The sequence below is a fragment of the Coregonus lavaretus genome (assembly GCF_964263955.1).
Source record: "Coregonus lavaretus genome assembly, contig: HAP1_SCAFFOLD_3041, whole genome shotgun sequence".
Lineage (NCBI taxonomy): Eukaryota > Metazoa > Chordata > Actinopteri > Salmoniformes > Salmonidae > Coregonus > Coregonus lavaretus.
In genome coordinates, this window is record NW_028163754.1 from 44580 (window position 1) to 58292 (window position 13713).

Genomic DNA, 13713 nt, shown 5'->3' on the forward strand with positions numbered 1-13713 from the left:
ACAATACCTACCTACAATCTAAATACATGGTTTAAGCTTTACTCAACACCATATAAGAAGCCAAGCTTACCTCCTGCTAGAGAAAACACAACCTCTCCCGACCTCCTCCTCCAAGCAATTAACAATCTAAATGGACCAAAAAGAGACAATAGAAAATACTGTCAATGGCAATGTGAGAAAATGATGGTAACTAGTCTGGCCCTAAATCAGGAAAAAAAAAAGAAAAAAAAGTCAGACTTATCACAACCCCCAGGTACTTAGAAACACTTACATCCGTGGACTCATCGAGGAGGAGGCTGAAACGCTGGTCACCCACATCTGCGACCAACTTTTTCAGAAAGTATGGTGCTAGAACACTATTAATCATTTCTGTGCACTTTGTCCTGTGCATTTTGAAGTGGGTAGTGTTGGTGAAACCATAATTTGGAGAGGAAGTACAAAACCATCGACGCTAGACAGAGAGGAAATTGCTTAAGCAAAAGGCAGTTTATTAAAACAGAGATAGCTGGTACTGCTCAAGAATCATGCATGGACCCATTTTCCATTGCCTCTTATGGAGACAGTTGAGAAGGGATCATAAAAAAGAGTTACAGCATTACTTTATACAATGTAACATAGAGGAAGGGGTCCTTCTTCTAGTCCCTTGATTGGTTCCCGAGGCGTAGGAGGCGGGTCTGCTCTGTCCAGAGCAGATACCCCATTGGTGCACGGCAGAGTCCTCTGCCCTTGGCACCCGACCAGTAGAGGGGGGGGTTGAGAATGAGTGTGCGTCCACATTGAGATGTCTGTGTGTGTCCAGGGAACTCCTGAGGAGTATCTGTTGTTTATGGCCGGAGGTGGGGGTGTTGTCTATTATCACATTCCTAGGCTATTTGGTGATAAGATGAGGTTTTCTCTGTCCTTTTGTTCTCTGACCTTTTGCTCTCTGACCTGGCACAGCATTTATTGAAAACAGGCTCCAAATGGGTCTTACAGAACATTTTAGTCAGACCAATCTATAACAAATTATTTTTACTACGACAGTAGCAGCAGTGGAGTCTGAGAAAGCAGGTCTACATGCTTCTCCAATGTGATCACATGCCAGCATGGAACAGTGTTCAGCGATAGCTAATGCCACGGTGGCCTCAGCCCTTTTTGCAGAGTCAATTCTTTTTTAACCATAAATGACATCTTGTTTTGGGTGGAACTGTTATAAGGCTTTACCATTTGAGTATGTTTTTGAGTTGTCATGTGTTTTTTTTTTTTACATCACTAAGTTTGGCGTAGAAATCAGCCTTACAATACAGGCAGTATACCCATGTATCATCTCCAATAAACGGCTTCAACCAGCCTTTGAATTCAGGGTTTGATTCCCACTCCTTTCTGTATTTTTGAGGTGTACAGTTTAGACTGAGACATGATGAGCTAGCCAGCTAGATGTTTAGCTTATGTCACAGAGAGGTACACACACAGTGGACGAGGTGAGTAAGTGACTGAGGCTGTGGGAGTCAAATGCAGTGAGTTATTTTTGTGCAGTGATTTATTTTAGACAAAGAACATTTTACATTTATATCCCACCTTGAATGTAAGCCAGGGCGAGATCAGCCAGCGGGGGGCTTCCCGCATTCGCGATTCATTTGCAGTCTGGACGCGGAGGGGTGAACATCTCCTGCTCTGACTGCAGCTGGGAGGGACTGCGCTTTGGGACGGGGGTGGGGCCTGACCGGAGCACCCGCTGCTCGTTGAGAAGAGTAAGAACGATACGTGCTTTCACGATACGTGCTTTCACGTCAGAGTCTCCAAAAATCTCCAATAACACCAGAAAAAGTCGCTAGATTTGTCGCTAGTCGCTTTTTTGAAAATGTGTCGCTAGAGGGGTCTGAATACTCGCTAAATATAGCGACAAAGTCGCTAAGTTGGCAACACTGATTTCAGCAACGTAACGTTACACAGCTGGTTGCATAGTGTCAGCATCACTGGCCTGAATCTATTCTGTACTTAGTCACTCTATTAGTATAATTACTTCCAAAACAACAGAAAATAAAAAAAATTCACTACATGTTTATTGAGTGATTATATTTTATTTCATTCACAGGCTACTTATAAAACCTGGTGGATTTGTTGTTCAGCAGTGTCGTGGGAACCCCTCGCCCATATCAGGAGCAGAAGGCTGAGGCAGTACATGGCCAGGCACCAGGCCCACTTCAGGTTGGTCAAAATACTATCACTTGTCTGTCCTGGAATTCCCCTAACAGCCATTGATGTAATCAGTGCTGTGTGTATCAACTCTACCTTGTTTTTCGACAGATGGAGGACAGGAGAGATAGTTGGTCATGGAGTCCCCTGACTAACAGACAGGTTGATACAGCAGTCTGAACCAGGAGAGACCTTGCACTCAACATTAGAATGATACAAGACACATCTATTACTTTTCATTGTCTTTTGTTATTATGGAATTCAATGGTGTGTGTGTGTGTGTGGGGGGGGGGGCTGTATCAGCTGTGAATGACAACAGCAGATGAAAGACAGTGTAATATTTGCACATTGTTATATTATCAGAACACAGCTTCTACATTATTATGTGAAGGGATGGTTTATTCTACATGGAACTGGTTCACTTGAAAGTTATCAAAGCACTTTGTTTAGAATAATTACATCAGATCAGCAATTGCACTCTTCTCAAATGACCCTGTAGGCTACTGACCGATTCAAAGCTTCCTCCTGGGGGTCCGTAGCTACAGAGTAGTGTGAGAAGAATACCACCTGCCTAGATTTATTGAACTCTGCCTGCTGGACCCACGGGTTGAGGCAAACTGGAGTGTCACGCACTCCATTCCTCCTGTCACCTGACTGCACCTGTCTATAACATGTAATACATTATATAGATGGAAGGGACTTCATCACCCACTGGAGACTTGGAAGACAGAACGTCACCCAGAGAGCTGTGCATGTCAGTGTGTGGTTAGACAAGACAAATCCTTAGATTAGACTATAGAAATAGAATAGAATGTCATGCTAGTTCTGGGACAGGTGAAGTTGTACCAAAGATGTTTACAGTGTATGTTGCCTTGTTCTATAGCGCCTTCAGAATGTATTCGAACCCTTTTATTTTTTCCACATTTTGTTATGTTACAAAGTGGGATTAAAGTGTATATCATTGTCAGTTTATGTCAACGATCTACACATAATGTCAAAGTGGAAGAAATATTCTAACGTTTGTAAAACTAAAAAACTAAACAAAAAAACACTAATATACGCTTAAAAGTAGGTGGACACCTGCTCGTCTAACATCTCATTCCAAAATCATGGACATTAATATGGAGTTGGTCCCCCCTTTGCTGCTATAACAGCCTCCAATCTTCTGGGAAGGCTTTCCACTAGATGTTGAAACATTGCTGCGGGGACTTGCTTCAATTCAGCCACAAGAGCATTAGTGAGGTCGGGCACTGATGTTGGACGATTAGGCCTGGCTCGCAGTCGGCATTCCAATTCATCCCAAAGGTTTTCGATAGGATTGAGGTCAGGGTTCTCTGCAGGCCAGTCAAGTTCTTCCACAATGATCTCGACAAACAATTTCTGTATGGACCTCGCTTTGTGCACGGGGGCATTGTCATGCTGAAACAGGAAAGGGCCTTCCCCGACTGTTGCCACAAAGTTGGAAGCAAAAATGTAATTGTATGCTGTAGCGTTAAGATTTCTCTTCACTGGAACTAAGGGGCCTAGCCCGAACCATGAAAAGCAGTCCCAGACCATTATTCCTCCTCCACCAAACATTACAGTTGGCGATATGCATTGGGGAAGGTAGCGTTCTCCTGACGTCCACAAACCCAGATTCGTCCGTCGGACTGCCAGATGGTGAAGCGTGATTCATCACTCCAGAGAACGTGTTTCCACTGTTCCAGAGTCCAATGGCGGCGAGCTTTACACCACTCCAGCCGACGCTTGGCATTATGCATGGTGATCTTAGGCTTGTGTGCGGCTGCTCGGCCATGGAAACCTATTTCATGAAGCTCCCGAAGAACAGTTACAGTGGGGAAAAAAAGTATTTAGTCAGCCACCAATTGTGCATGTTCTCCCACTTAAAAAGATGAGAGAGGCCTGTAATTTTCATCATAGGTACACGTCAACTATGACAGACAAAATGAGAAGAAAAAAACCAGTGTGTTTGGGATCATTGTCATGCTGAAAGACCCAGCCACGTTTCATCTTCAATGCCCTTGCTGATGGAAGGAGGTTTTCACTCAAAATCTCACGATACATGGCCCCATTCATTCTTTCCTTTACACGGATCAGTCGTCCTGGTCCCTTTGCAGAAAAACAGCCCCAAAGCATGATGTTTCCACCCCCATGCTTCACAGTAGGTATGGTGTTCTTTGGATGCAACTCAGCATTCTTTGTCCTCCAAACATGACGAGTTGAGTTTTTACCAAAAAGTTATATTTTGGTTTCATCTGACCATATGACATTCTCCCAATCCTCTTCTGGATCATCCAAATGCACTCTAGCAAACTTCAGACGGGCCTGGACATGTACTGGCTTAAGCAAGGGGACACGTCTGGCACTGCAGGATTTGAGTCCCTGGCGGCATAGTGTGTTACTGATGGTAGGCTTTGTTACTTTGGTCCCAGCTCTCTGCAGGTCATTCACTAGGTCCCCCTGTGTGGTTCTGGGATTTTTGCTCACCGTTCTTGTGATCATTTTGACCCCACGGGGTGAGATCTTGCGTGGAGCCCCAGATCGAGGGAGATTATCAGTGGTCTTGTATGTCTTCCATTTCCTAATAATTGCTCCCACAGTTGATTTCTTCAAACCAAGCTGCTTACCTATTGCAGATTCAGTCTTCCCAGCCTGGTGCAGGTCTACAATTTTGTTTCTGGTGTCCTTTGACAGCTCTTTGGTCTTGGCCATAGTGGAGTTTGGAGTGTGACTGTTTGAGGTTGTGGACAGGTGTCTTTTATACTGATAACAAGTTCAAACAGGTGCCATTAATACAGGTAACGAGTGGAGGACAGAGGAGCCTCTTAAAGAAGAAGTTACAGGTCTGTGAGAGCCAGAAATCTTGCTTGTTTGTAGGTGACCAAATACTTACTTGCCACCATAATTTGCAAATAAATTCATAAAAAATCCTACAATGATTTTCTCAATTTGTCTGTCATAGTTGACGTGTACCTATGATGAAAATTACAGGCCTCTCTCATCTTTTTAAGTGGGAGAACTTGCACAATTGGTGGCTGACTAAATACTTTCTTCCCCCCACTGTATTCTGCTGACGTTGCTTCCAGAGGTAGTTTGGAACTCGGGAGTGAGTGTTATCGGCTACGGGCTACGCGCCTCAGCACTCTGCAGTCCCGTTCTGTCGCGGTTGAGCCGTTGTTGCTCCTAGACGTTTCCACTTCACAATAACAGCACTTACAGTTGACCGGGGCAGCTCTAACAGGGCTGACTTGTTGGAAAGGTGGCATGACAGTCACTGAGCTCTTCAGGAAGGCCATTCTACTGTCAATGTTTGTCTGTGAAGATTGCATGGCTGTGTGCTCGATTTTATAAGCCTGTCAGCAACGGGTGTGGCTGAAATAGCCGAATCCACAAATTTGAAGGGGTGTCCACATACTGCTGTATATATAGTGTATCTTGATTAGGTAAGTATTTAACCTTAAACGTGTTAGAATCACCTTAGGCAGCAAATACAGCTGTGAGTCTTTCTGGGTAAGTCTCTACACCTGGATTGTACAATATTTGCACATTATTCTTTTTTAAATTCTTCAAGCTCTGTCAAGTTGGTTGTTGATCATTGCTAAACAGCCATTTTCAAGTCTTGCCATAGATTACCAAGCCGATTTAAGTCCAAACTGTAACCAGGCCACTCAACAACATTCAATGTCGTCTTGGTAAGCAACTCCAGTGTATATGTGGCCTTGTGTTTTAGGTTATTGGCCTGCTGAAAGGTGAATTTGCCTCATGGTGAAAATTCATTAGTGCAGAACGTAGCAAAATATTTTGCAACTGAAAAAACGTTTGCGACGAAAAATATACATTTTTATACAGGCAAGTTCTTCCGTTTCTCCCTTTTTCAGTCTGTTCTCTTCTGTTTGGGGGTCTAGTGAAGACGATCCTACTGTATTCAATTCGAATTGACCCCATCTCATTTTTTAGTTTTTTTAATAAAAAAAATATAAACTTTGGAAAGATATATCTTATTTTTGCTTTATTTAGAAGTCATTGAAAAAATATATATAATTGTTTCAATTATTGAATTGGAATTTAAGTTTACTTCCTGCACTGATGGTAGCCTAGCGGTTAAGAGTAACCGAAAGGTTGGTGGTTTGAATCCCTGAGCCGGCAAAGTGGGAAAATGTGCTCTTTCTGCCCTTGAGCAAAAGGCAGTTAACCCCCAATAACAACTACTCCCCGACCGCCGATGTAGTCGTTTACACTTGAAACCGGGCCCTGATCTTTGCAACACCCGGAGAAATGTTTTCATCAGGCCAGGTGGCCGTGTTTCAGGGTTCAAGCAGTGAAAGTGGAAACATTGTTTACTTGACAAGCTTAGTAGTAGGCCTACACAGGCTACAATGACAGACAGAGAGACACACAGAATGTGATTTTTAATCAGCATGTAGCCTATTGTAGCCTACAACACTGAGTCACAGACATTGACTTCAATCTGTCCCTTTATTGGCCCAGTGAAGCGAGAAAGGCTATGTACATCTCCTCCTTTCTCCCAAAGTGTGCACTTGTCCCTGTGGTTCATTATTTATCCAGGCAGGTTAAGGAAACTGTTACTGAGGCCTCTTCAGTGTAGGGTGAAGTTGCTGCTAGATGCTGATCCTAGGTCAGTTTTGCATAATTTTTCACACCAACGGTTAAGGTTAGGATCGGGGGGAGGGGAAGCTGATCCTAGATCTGTAGGCTACCGAGGGGAAACTTGCTTACACCTGCCTGGCTCAGAGCGCCATCGTGTGGACAATATTGATATCGACATTTTATGGGTTAAAGCAGGCGTGTGTGTGTGTCTACACATCAGTGCTGTCTGAGGTCTCTCTGGCAGCCCATTGCCTATGACAGTGGATGTTCTGTTCCGGAGCCATGACTCGACCAGTAGGGATGCGGTATGCAGACAGGCTCCGCCCTGTCAGCAGCAGCATCAGAGTGGCGGTCAGAGTCGCTGCCCAACTGCATGCTGGGAGGCCAACCTGGAGAGGGGGAAGAGAGAGTAGGAGAAGAGAGGGAGAGATAGAGGAAACGGTGGGGTGGGGAAATGGGGAGAGAGAGAGAGAGAGAGAGAGGAAATGGGGAGAGAGAGAGAGAGAGAGAGGGAGAGAGAGAGAGAGGGAGAGAGAGTTTGAGAGAGAGAGAATGAGGGAAAGAGAGAGTGGTGGTGTAGGGAGAGGGGGGAAGGAAAGAGGGAGAGAGAGGAAGAGGGGGTGAGGAGAGAGAGAGGAAAGAGGGAGAGTGAGCGAGAGAGAGAATGGGGGAGAATGTGAGAGAGAGAATGGGGGAGAGAGAGAGAATGGGGGAGAGAGGAAAAATGGATAAAGTAGGAATCATATACTCTTAAGAGGAAAAAGTAGAACCTTTAGAAGTTATAACCATGCTTTAGGAGTTATAACCATGCTTTAGGAGTTATAACCATGCTTTAGGTGTTATAGCCATGCTTTAGGAGTTATAGTGTGTATGTTTGATGACTCACCGTTCCAAGTAGATTGCTCAGGGCGATATCAGCATACGCAGAAAGAAAGGCTGGGGGCAGAGGAGACAGTTTATGTACCATTCTACACACCGTACACACACACACACACACACACACGCATGGTTTCTGACGTGAATAGCAGAGTAGACACTGCTGTCCTTTGATGTTGATGATGGCTACGTTCCAAATGCAACCTTATTCCCTACGTAGTGCCCGGGCCCTGGTCAAAAGTAGTGCACTATATAAGGAATAGGGTGCCATTTGGGATGCAAACCCAGTCTCTGGATGAGGGTCTGATTTACGTAATGTGAATAGATTATCTCTTTACTAATGAGCCTCAAACCTTATCAGAAACAATATCCTGTGTGTGTGTGTGTGTGTGTGTGTGTGTGTGTGTGTGTGTGTGTGTGTGTGTGTGTGTGTGTGTGTGTGTGTGTGTGTGTGTGTGTGTGTGTGTGTGCGTGTGTGTGTGTGTGTGTGATGGAGCACTGCAAAAACAATGAAATTACACAATTACTTCCTGATTACCCATTTACAGGAATCAGATGCATTCACTGAAGAGGGATGGAGAGGAGAGAGGGAAGGAGAGGAGAGAGGGAAGGAAAGGAGAGGAGAGAGGGATGGAGAGGAGAGAGGGAAGGAGAGGAGAGAGGGAAGCAGAGGAGAGAGGGAAGGAGAGGAGAGAGGGAAGCAGAGGAGAGAGGGAAGGAGAGGAGAGAGGGAAGGAGAGGAGAGAGGGAAGGAGAGGAGAGAGGGATGGAGAGGAGAGAGGGAAGGGGAGGAGAGAGGGAAGGAGAGGAGAGAGAGATGGAGAGGAGAGAGGGAAGGGGTGGACGAGCGAAGAGGAGAAGAATATGTCTCACCGCTGGCGATAGAGAAGAGGTGTGTCCTCCAGCTGAAGGTAAAGAACAGTCCTCCCACGGCCATACAACCCAGAGCTCCATTAAACCCTGACAGCCCGGAGTACAGGGCCCCGTGACGCACGGACACTGACAGACCTGTAGACACACACTGTATTATTCTGTCAGATATGGTGTCACTCAGGCCCAGAGTGAGAGTTAAATGTGTGAATGTGCAGTACCAGACGTGTCCAGGGGGAGGAGATAGATACTCAATTATATTTTCCCTCTCTTCCTCTCCCTCCATGTCCTTGTCTTCCCTTTTTACTGACTCTACCTCTCACTCCCTTTCCCCCTCCCCCCTCTCCCTGTCTCCTTCGCTCCCCCTCCCTCCATCTTCCTGAGTGGCGCAGTGGTCTAAGGCACTGCATCGCAGTTCTAGCTGTGCCACTAGAGACCCTGGTTCGAATCCAGGCTCTGTTGTAGCTGTCCTCTAAGGGGCGGCGCACAATTGGCCCAGCGTCGTCTAGGGGAGGGAATGGCCAGCAGGGATGTAGCTCAGTTGGTAGAGCATAGCGTTTGCAACGCCAGGGTTGTGGGTTCGATTCCCACGGGGGGCCAGTATGAAGAAAAAATAGCAATAATGTATGCACTCACTAACTGTAAGTCGCTCTGGATAAGAGCGTTTGCTAAATTACTAAAATCTTTATCTATCAATGTTAGCTATCTCCATAGTAGTAGTATATTTGAATGGATGTCAATAACTAACCCACCACACTGTAATAGGCCAAAGAGTTAAATGTTTGTCTCATCTGACCACAGAATCTTTTGCCTTATGCTCTCAGTCTTTCAGGTACCTTTTTTGCAAACTCCAGGTGTGCTGTCATATGCCTTTTTCTCAGGAGTGGCTCCCATCTGGCCACTCCCATAAAGTCCAGATTGGTGAAGTGCTGTAGAGACTGTTGTTCTTCAAAACAAATAACATTTTATTTGTCACATGCGCCGAATACAACAGGTATAGATGTGAATGGGGGCGTGTTCGGCCCTCCTTTTCCTGTAGTCCACGATCATCTCCTTTGTCTTGCTCACGTTGAGGGAGAGGTTGTTATCCTGGCACCACATTTTCCAGGTCTCTGACCTCCTCCCTATAGGCTGTCTCATCGTTGTCTGTGATCAGGCCTACCACTGTTGTGTCGTCAGCAAACTTAATGATGGTGTCGGAGTCGTGCCTGGCCATGCAGTCATGGGTGAACAGGGAGTACAGGAGGGGACTGAGCACGCACCCCTGATGGGCCCCTGTGTTGAGGATCAGCGTGGCAGATGTGTTATTACCTACCCTTACCACCTGGGGGCGGCCTGTCAGGAAGTCGAGGATCCAGTTGCAGAGGGAGGTAGAGATTGCATCATCTGTGGATCTGTTGGGGCGGTATGCAAATTGGAGTGGGTCTAGGGTTTCTGGGATAATGGTGTTGATGTGAGCCACGACCAGCCTTTCAAAGCACTTCATGGCTACAGACGTGAGTGCTACGGGTCGGTAGTCATTTAGACAGGTTATCTTAGTGTTCTTGGGCACAGGGACTATGGTGGTCTGCTTGAAACATGTTGGTATTACAGACTCAGTCCGGGACGTGTTGAAAATGTCAGTGGAGACACTTGCCAGTTGGTCAGCGCATGCTCGGAGTACACGTCCTGGTAATCCGTCTGGCCCTGCGGCCTTGTGAATGTTGACCTGCTTAAAAGTCTTACTCACATCGGCTACGGAGAGCGTGATCACATAGTCATCCGGAACAGCTGATGCTCTCATGCATGCTTGAGTGTTGCTTGCCTTGAAGCGAGCGTAGAAGTGATTTAGCTCGTCGGGTAGACTTGTGTCACTGGGCAGCTCGCGGCTGTGCTTCCCTTTGTAGTTTGCAAGCCCTGCCACATCCGACGAGCATCGGAGCCGGTGTAGTATGATTCAATCTTAGTCCTGTATTGAGTCTTTGCCTGTTTGATGGTTCGTCGGAGGGCATAACGGGATTTCTTATAAGCATCCGGGTTAGAGTCCTGCTCCTTGAAAGTGGCAGCTCTACCCTTTAGCTCGGTGCGGATGTTGCCTGTAATCCATGGCTTCTGGTTGGGGTATGTACGTACGGTCACTGTTGGGATGACGTCATCGATGCACTTATTGATGAAGCCAGTGACTGATGTGGTGTACTCCTCAATGCTATCGGAAGAATCCCGGAACATATTCCAGTCTGTGCTAGCAAAACAGTCCTGTAGCTTAGCATCTGCGTCATCTGACCACTTCCTTATTAACCGAGTCACTGGTGCTTCCTGCTTTAGTTTTTGCTTATAAGCAGGAATCAGGAGGATAGAGTTATGGTCAGATTTGCCAAATGGAGGGTGAGGGAGAGCTTTGTATGCGTCTCTGTGTGTGGAGTAAAGGTGGTCTAGAGTTTTTTTTCCTCTGGTTGCACATTTAACATGCTGGTAGAAATTAGGTAGAACGGATTTAAGTTTCCCTGCATTAAAGACCCTGGCCACTAGGAGCGCTGCCTCTGGATGAGTGTTTTCCTGTTTTCTTATGGCCTTATGCAGCTCATTGAGTGCAATCTTAGTGCCAGTATCGGTTTGTGGTGGTAAATAGACAGCTACAAAAAATATAGATGAAAACTCTCTTGGTAAATAGTGTGGTCTACAGCATGAGATACTCTACCTCAGGCGAGCAAAACCTCAAGACTTCCTTAGTATTAGATTTTATGCACCAGCTGTTGTTTACAAATATACACAGACCGCCAAACCTCGTCTTACCGGACGTAGCAGTTCTGTCCTGCCGATGCACGGAAAACCCAGCCAACTGTATATTATCCGCGTCGTCGTTCAGCCACGACTCGCTGAAACGTAAGATATTACAGTTTTTAATGTCCCCTTGGTAGGATAGTCTCGAACGGAACTCATCCAGTTTATTCTCCAGTGATTGCACGTTGGCCAATAGAACGGAGTGTAGAGGCGGGTTACCCACTCGCCAACGAATACTCAAAAGGCACCCCGATCTCCAGCCCCTGTACCTCCGTCTTTTCTTCACGCGAATGATGGGGATTTGGGCCTGGTCTCGGAGAAACAGTATATCCTTCACGTCCGACTCATTAAATAAAACATCTTTGTCCAGTTCGAGGTGAGTAATCGCTGTTCTGATATCCAGAATCTCTTTTCGGTCATAAGAGATGGTAGCAGCAACATTATGTACAAAATAAGTTACAAACAATGCGAAAAAATACACAAAATAGCACAGTTGGTTAGGAGCCCATGGAACGACAGCCATCCCCTCCGGCCCCATTGTATGGTAAAGGAACTCTAGTTCTGTCAGAGTGGTCATTGGGTTCTTGGTCACCTCCCTGACCAAGGTCCTTCTTGCCCGGTTGCTCAGTGTTGGTCGGACGGCCAGCTCTAGGCAGAGTCTGGGTCGTTCCATATTTTTTCTCTTTCCCAATGATGGAGACCACTGTGCTCTTGGAAACTTTCAACACTCTAGAAATTGTTTTATACCCTTCCCAAGACAGTGCCTTTTAAAAGTATTCAGACCCCTTGACTTTTTCCACATTTTGTTAGGTTACAGCCTTATTCTAAAATGGATTACATTGTTTTTTTTCCCTCATCAATCTACACAAAATACCCCATAATGACAAAGCAAAAACAGGTTTTTAGAAATGTTTGCAAATGTATTAAAAATAGAGAACTGAAATATCACATTTACATAAGTTTTCAGACCCTTTACTCAGTACTTTGTTGAAGTACCTTTGGCAGTGATTACAGCCTCGAGTCTTCTTGGGTATAATGCTACAAGCTTGGCACACCTGTATTTGGGGAGTTTCTATGCAGATCCTCTCAAGCGCTGCACAGCTATTTTCAGGTCTCTCCAGAGATGTTTGAATGAGTTCAAGTCCGGGCTCTGGCTGGGCCACTCAAGGACATTCAGAGACTTGTCCCAAAGCCACTCCTGCATTATCTTGGCTGTGTGCTAAGGGTCGTTGTCCTGTTGGAAGGTGAACCTTCGCCCCAGTCTGAGGTCCTGAGTGCTCTGGAGCAGGTTTTCATCAAGGATCTCTTTGTACTTTGCTCCGTTCATCTTTGCCTCGATCCTGACTAGTCTTACAGTCCCTGCCGCTGAAAAACATCCCCACAGCATGATGCTGCCACCACCATGCTTCACCATAGGGATGGTGCCAGGTTTCCTCCAGATGTGACGCTTGGCATTCAGGCCAAAGAGTTCAATCTTGGTTTCATCAGACCAGAGAATCTTGTTTCTCAAGGTCTGAGAGTCTTTAGGTGCCCTTTGGCAAACTCCAAGCGGGCTGTCATGTGCCGTTTACAGAGGAGTGGCTTCCGCCTGGCCACACTACCATAAAGGCCTGATTGGTGGAGTGCTGCAGAGACGGTTGTCCTTCTGGAAGGTTCTCTCATCTCCACAGAGGAACTCTAGAGCTCTGTCAGAGTGACCATCGGGTTGTTGGCAACCTCCCTGACCAAGGCTCTTCTCCCCCGATTGCTCAATTTGACCTCGACACAATCTTGTCTCAGAGCTCTAAGAACAATTTTTTCGACCTCATGGCTTGGTTTTTGCTCTGACATGCACTGTCAACTGTGGGACCTTTTATATAGACAGGTGTGTGCCTTTCCAAATCATGTCCAATCAATTGAATTTACCACAGGTGGACTCCAAGTTGTAGAAACATCTCAAGGATGATCAATGGAAACAGGATGCACCTGAGCTCAGTTTTGAGTCTCATAGCAAAGGGTCTAAATACTTATGTAAATAACGTATTTCAGTTTTTTAAATTGTTTTATAAATTTGAAATAATTTCTAAAAACCTCTTTTTGCTTTGTCATTATGGGGTATTGTGTGTAGATTGCTGAGGACTTTTTATTTATTTAATCTATTTTAGAATAAGGCTGTAACGTAACAAAATGTGGAAAAAGTCAATGGGTCTGAATACTTTCCGAAGGCACTTTATGCCTCATCACAATCTCAGAGATCTACAGGCAGTTCCATGGACTTCATGGTAGAGTTTCTGCTCTGACCTGCACTGTCAACTGTGGGACATAGCAAATGGGTGTGAATACTTATGTACATTTGATATTTCTGTATTTCCTTTTCAATAAATGTGCAAAAATAAATTAAAACATGTTTTCACTTTGTCATTATGGGGTATTGTGTGTAGATGG

At 45.5% G+C, this 13713-nt stretch overlaps 1 protein-coding gene across 1 annotated transcript; it reads right to left on the minus strand.

Moving 5' to 3' along the window:
* Window positions 1–6718: 6718 nt before the first annotated feature.
* Window positions 6719–8667, minus strand: LOC311117803 (urea transporter 2-like; the record flags this gene model as incomplete). Its single annotated transcript, XM_084192713.1, has 3 exons — window positions 6719–7172; window positions 7670–7719; window positions 8533–8667. Coding segments are annotated over 3 exons (365 nt in total), but the record flags the coding sequence as incomplete, so codon positions are not given.
* Window positions 8668–13713: the final 5046 nt, after the last annotated feature.